Genomic DNA, 6,463 nt, shown 5'->3' on the forward strand with positions numbered 1-6,463 from the left:
ATCTGAAAATTAAAGTTTTTATATGCACATCTTGAGCAGAACAACAATAGTTCTTTACACACACACACACACACACACACACACACACACACACACACGGGCATCTGAAAACAAATCTGGAAATTATTCACTTTTTAGAATGTTATAATTATTTAAAAGATAATCATTCATTAAAACCTATTGCTTAGATTCCTCTAGCTGTTCCAGAGGAGAAGGGTAGCAGAGAGTGTTGGAACCTGGCCCACAATGGCCAGCAGAAAATTCCGTTTGCACAGGGAGCTATTAGGTGGCATAACTGGCTTCTACACCAACTGCCCATCACACCAGCCTGAAAGGTGGAATATTGGAGGCATGCTGGGACATATGAGGGAAAAGGACAGGGCATGCCTGCACTATACCAATTCCTTGTAGACTTGTGATCCCATAGGGATATAGCCAGCTGGTGTAAGTTAGAGCAGCCCCTAAGTTCATCTAACTTATGCCTATGGGCCAGGGCCAGTGCAAATGCACTATGAGACTCAGGGAGGTGTAACTTGATCCCTGGTAGTTCCCTTCCTCTTGCACTAAGCAGACCTCAACATAGGAATCTGAGCCTTTATATTCAGAAATCTTCAGAAGTTTGGGCATCTCTTTGTAAAATGCAGGCTCCGAAAGCCATAAAAGGGGTTACTAAAACAGATTAAATTCAGTGAAGATAGGCATTGGAATTCAACACCTATAGAAATAGAGGTACAGTCTACAGGTACAGTTTAAATCTAAGCAGATTTAATGCCTCTACAGTCCAGTTAGTTGGTAAAGAATCACTAAAGGTCTGTCTACACTGCAATCAGACACCTGCGCCTGACCCAGACCAGCTGACTCAGGCTCACAGGAGTTAGTGTAAGTGGCTGTTTAATTGCAGTGTAGATGTTTGGGCTCAGGACGCAGCAAAGGTCTGGGACCCTCCCACCTTGCAGCGCCTGCGAGGCTGGGCTCCAGCCCAAGCCCAAATGTTTACACTGCAATTAAATAGCTCCTTAGCCCAAACCCTGCAAGCCCGAGTCAGCTGGCACAGACCAGCCGCAGGTTTTTAATGGCAGTGTAGCCATACCCTAACGGCCTGAATCTCCTCTCTCATTCACACTAATATCTTACAATACATGTAATCCCGTTCAGTATAATGGGAGTACTTGTAGGATATGGCACTGCTGGACATGAGCAATTGTGCCAGAATCTGGCTGAGAAAAAACTGTACCATTATAGAGGGAAAAAATGGATTGCTATTAAAATATTCAGAGCAGTGCTAGAAGAGAAGGTTGGTCCAGGGTTAGGGTGCTAGCTTGGGACTTGGGAGATATTTAGTTCCCTGATCTTCTGCAAACTTCCTGTCTGACCTTGGACAAGTCACTTGGTTTTTCTCTGCCTCAGTTCCCATCAGTCAAACGGGGATAACAGCATTCACCTACCTCACCAGGGTGTTGGGAGGATAAATACATTACAGATTGTTAGGCGCTTAGACACGATAATATTTGAGGCCATATAAGGACCTTTCATAGGTATGAGTCTGAGTTAAAGAGCAACTGCTTCTTTAATGAAAAGGGTTGACTTTGTTTTTGGGGGTGGGAGGTTCTTTCTTATAGTTTTTTTAACTGTGCGATAACCAGTTGGGAATTGCAAAACTCACCAGCGAGATCATTTGATGAAGACGAAGGAGTTGGGATCTTGGGAGAATGCGTAAGCAAAGGCTCCGTCGAAGGCTCAGTGAAGTCACTTGATGAGATATTACTTCCTCCACTCTCTGCTACAGGAGATGAGGGCTGGGGTAAATCTGAAGACTCGGTATTTTCTAAGTTAGAAGTAGAGCTTTCTGCTGCATCAGGTGATGTGCTGCTGTTTGTTAGGGATCTGAACGTCTTCTCTCCACCGCTGGTGAATGTTGTTGAAATGTAACTACTGGTGGTATGCAAATCAGAAGTCCTTTTCTCTGTAGCTGAGATGCTAATTGGTTGGGGGCTACTTTCCATGGCTAAAATATGATAAAGAAAAATTATAATTTCATATGAATAAATCCAAACACATGAATGAGTTTTCTTCGAACAAAACACAGATGAATACAGTGCATGTATGAATATTAAAACAGGGTTAAGTTTCGGTCTGGAGAAAATGCTGCTTTGGAAAGACATGTACACTTCATATTCAGTAACGCCTGAAATTATTACTTGCAAAAAAGAATATTAGAGCCATAAATAGTGCCACCAAAAAAATAACTGTGGGACTAACAAGCTGCATGCTTAACTTCACCATCCAGTTACACTGCTTCGCATTGCATGCTACTGGCACTTACACAAATTTTAAAACTACAGAAATGTTAGTACAAGGACTGGACATTCTTTTTCCTGTATTTGAGCTGCTAAGGTACTGATAACTACGTCCAATGGCAGCTATGATATCCAAAGGTGGAAATTACATTAACTCAGAATGGATTTGCGAATTCTGTAATAATTTTGCTTGAAATACAGGACCAAATAAATCCAGTGTGTAACTCCATTAACTAAAATGGAGATACACATGGGATGAATTTGGTTTATAAAGACTAGACCAAGAAAAATAGTTGTGTATAGATCATTGTGTATTTAAAATAACAAAATCTTTTCTATTGATTGAAACTTTTATAAACAGAACTCTTGGAGGATGAAAGGTATAGACAAAATGAGTATAATTAGAGCTTGAATAATGTGTACAAATCATTATAATCAAAGTGTGACCCAAACTAGTCAGATAGTGGGCAGTCTCCTACACCAAGAAGATGTGGTCCACTTTCCCATGTTGTTACCTTAATAACACTTATAGATAGATAGATAGATAGATAGATAGATAGATAGATAGATAGATAGATAGATGCATGTAAAAACAAATCAGGAAATTGTTCATTCTTTAGAAAATGATAACTTAAAAGAAAACCATTGAGTGAAACTTGTGGCTTAGATTCCAGTGGCTGATGCAGAGGAGAAAAGTGGTAGAGAATGATGGAACTTGACCTAAATGGCCAGCAGAAAATTCCCTTGCTGAAGGGAAGGTCTCAGCTGGCTTCTGCACCAACTGCCTCTCACAAGCAACCTGGAAGGTGGAGTATTGGATGCATTCTGGGGCTAGCAAGGGGGCCGGGCATACCCTCATTACATCAATTCTCAGTAGAGTTATGATTCCATAAGGAGATAGCCAAACGGTGTACACTAGAGCAGCCCCCAAACTGCTCTAAGTTATGCTGATGGGCCTGGGCCAGTGCACTTGCACAGGAGAATGAGGGAGATGTAACTTTGCTCCATGGAAATTTCCCCTCCTCCTATGCTGAGCAGATCTTGGTACGGGAATTTTAGCCTTTATAATCAGGAATCTTTAGACATGTTAACATCTCTGTAAAAAGTGGGCTCAAAAAGCCATAAAGGGTGTTACTAAAGCAAAGTTGGAGCACTGAATTTGATTGAAATTCAACACCTACAGAAATATTTAAAAGTACAGTCCACAAGTGCAGTTTAAATGTAAACTATCAAGACTGCATGCCTTCTCCAATCCCACTGGCTGGTCACAAGTCACTAAGGGCCTGAATCTTCCCCCTTACTCACACTGAGTAAAACTTTCCTCTGCAAGCAGTCCCATTCAGCGTAATGGGACTACTTGCAGGGCATGGACCTATGGATGTGAGCTATGGGGGCAAAATCTGGCAGAGAAAAAATGGTGTCATTGTAGAGAAAAAATGGCTTTTTTTAAAAGCAATTAAAATATTAAGATCCATGCTAGAAGGGAAGGCTGGTCCAGCTGGTAGAGTGCTAGCTTGGGACTTGGGAAGCCTGAGGTCAAGTCCCAGCTCACAGGGCTATTGTGATGAAAAATACATTAAAAATTGTTAGGTGCTCACATACTAAGGTAATAGAGGCAATATAAGGACCTGTGCACCTCAGTTCCTCCTATCCTCTGCCTGTGGTACATAATAGTCTAGTATCCTGTAATACTGTGGTCTCATTTCTGTCATCAGGTTAAGTCGGCGGATGCTTGCTGCTGTTGGTGGCCTGTGATATACAGGTCAGACTTAATGATATAGTGGTTCCTGTGGCCTTAAACTCTGACTCTATGGCCTTTCCTGGGTTTGAGTTACTAAAGAGCATCTGATTCCTTAAAAAATGGGTCAACTGAGTTTTCTGGGAGTGAAGGGCTCTTTTTATCATTTTTTTTAGTACTGTGCAATAACCAGTTGGGAATCACAAAACCCACCTGCAAGATCATTTGGGGAAGACGAATAACTTGGTATCTTGGAAGAATGTGTAAACAAAGACTCTGTGGAAGGCTCAGTGAAGTCACTTGATGAGATATTACTTCTTCCAGCCTGTCCTACAGGAGACGAGGGCTTGGGTAAATCTGAAGACTTGGTATTTTCTAAGTAAGAAGTGGAGCTGTCTGTCACATCAGGCAAGGTGCTGCTGTAGGTTAGAGACCTTAATGTCCTCTTTTCACCTCTGATGGATGTCGTTGAAATATAGGTACTGGAAGTATGCAAATCAGAAGTCCTTGTTTCTGTAGCTGAGATGCTAATTGGTTGGTGGCTACTTCCAATAGCTAAAGTGGGATGAAAAGATGGAAATTAAATTTGATATGCCCAAATCTGATTGCATTTGTGAGTTCTATAATAATTTTGCCCTGAAATACAGGACCAGTTATGTCCCACATATCATTTCATCAATTTAAATGGAGCTAAACATGGGATAAATGTGGATTATAAAAACTAGATAAAGAAAAACAAGCTGTGTATAAATCACTGGGTATTTAAAAAACAATATATTTTCTATTGAGTCAAACCTTCATAAGAAGGATTCTCCAAGGATGAAAGGTACAGACTACAATGAATTTCATTAGACTTGGAATGATGCATTAGAATTATTATAAATAAACCATGACCCAAACTAGCCAGGTGGTAGATACTCTCCCATTAAGAAGATGTGATCCACTTTCCTACATTTTTAGTTTAACAACACTTATTGATACATGTACACACTGCATGGGAAAATAAATCCAGAAATTATCCAATCTTTAGAAAATGATAATTACTTAAAAGAAAATTACTGAGTGAAACCCGTGGCTTTTGTTCCAGTGGAAAAAGGTTGTAGAGATTAGAGCTCTGTGAAAAACAGACTTTTTAGCTCTCTGGTAATTAAAAAAAAAACCCTATAAATACCAAAACCAAAGTTTTGGGTTGACCAAACAACAAAATGATTTGAAATTTTTGGCTAATTGAAAAGTTAAAAAAAATATTAATTTCAGTTGAACAAAAGTGTTTTATTTTGATATCAAGTACTTTTAAAATATGTTTGCATTAAAAAAAAAATTGAAGGAGATTTCTAAATGAAAAGTCATTTCAAACCAAAAAATGTAAACATTTCATTTAAAAAATATCAAAATGAAATGTTTTGACTTTTTTGTAATTTTGCCCAGATCAGGCAGACAGAGCGATGGAAGTTGACCCTACATGGCCATAGGGGAGCGCTCAGCTGCCATAGCTGGCTTCTATGTCAACTGCCCCTCACACACAATCTGGAAGGTAGAGTTTTGGAGGCACACTAGGAATGGCAAGGGGGCAGGACAGGGCATTACATCATTACACCAATTCTAGATAGGCTTATGGTCCCACAGGGAGATAGCCAGCTGGTGTAAATTAGAGCAACTCAAAGGTGCTCTAACTTATGCCAATAGGCCAGGCCCAGTACAAAGGCACCATGAAAATCAGGGAGGTATAACTTGCTCCCTGGCAATTGCCCGCCTCCAGTACCACACAGAACTCAGCACAGGAATCTGAGCCTTTATATTCAGAAATCTTAAGAAACGTTGGCATCTGTATGTAAAAAATGGGCTTAAAGCCATCAAAGATGATACTAAAGCAAAGTTTGTAACGAAATGCAGTGAAGTTATTGAAGGTTTCAGTCAATGACTTTTGAACTGGAACTCAACAACTCTAGAAATATTTAGAGGTACAGCCCACAGGTACAGTGTAAGTATAAGTTAGCAAGATTGTATGCCTTGCTAATCCAGCTAGTGGGTAAAGAACCCCTAAGGGCCTGATTTCCCCTCTTACTCACACTGAGTAATACCCTCCTCTGCAAGTAGTCTCATTCAGCGTAAAGGGAGTACTTGCAAGGCATGGTACTGCTGGACATGAGCAATGGTGGCAGGATCTGGCAGAGAAAAAATAGTGAGATTGTAGAGAAATAAACGAATTGCTACTTTTTTTTAACGAAAGTGATTAAAATGATCAGAGCAGTGTAGATGGGTAGTGTGGTCTGGAGACTACAGTGCTAGGTTGGGACTTGAGAGACCTGGCTTCAGTTTCCTCCTCTACCACAGACTTCCTGTATGATCTATGGGTAAGTCACTTAGCATCTCTGTGCCTCAGTTCCCCATCTGTACAATGGGGATAATAATCCCTACCTTGCAGGGG

At 40.5% G+C, this 6,463-nt stretch overlaps 1 protein-coding gene across 1 annotated transcript in view; it reads right to left on the reverse strand.

Annotated features, from left to right (window-relative positions):
• HEG1 (heart development protein with EGF like domains 1) overlaps positions 1-6,463 on the reverse strand; it is a 43,702-nt gene that overhangs the window by 37,033 nt on the left and 206 nt on the right. Inside the window, exon 2 of the mRNA XM_029910571.1 lies at positions 1,664-2,005. Coding sequence (XP_029766431.1) covers positions 1,664-2,003 — 340 coding nt within the window. The 5' untranslated portion in view covers positions 2,004-2,005. The remainder of the gene's footprint in view (positions 1-1,663; positions 2,006-6,463) is intronic.

The sequence above is a fragment of the Terrapene carolina genome, unplaced genomic scaffold (genome assembly GCF_002925995.2).
Source record: "Terrapene carolina triunguis isolate 2854851 unplaced genomic scaffold, T_m_triunguis-2.0 Scaffold62, whole genome shotgun sequence".
NCBI classification, from domain to species: domain Eukaryota; kingdom Metazoa; phylum Chordata; order Testudines; family Emydidae; genus Terrapene; species Terrapene triunguis.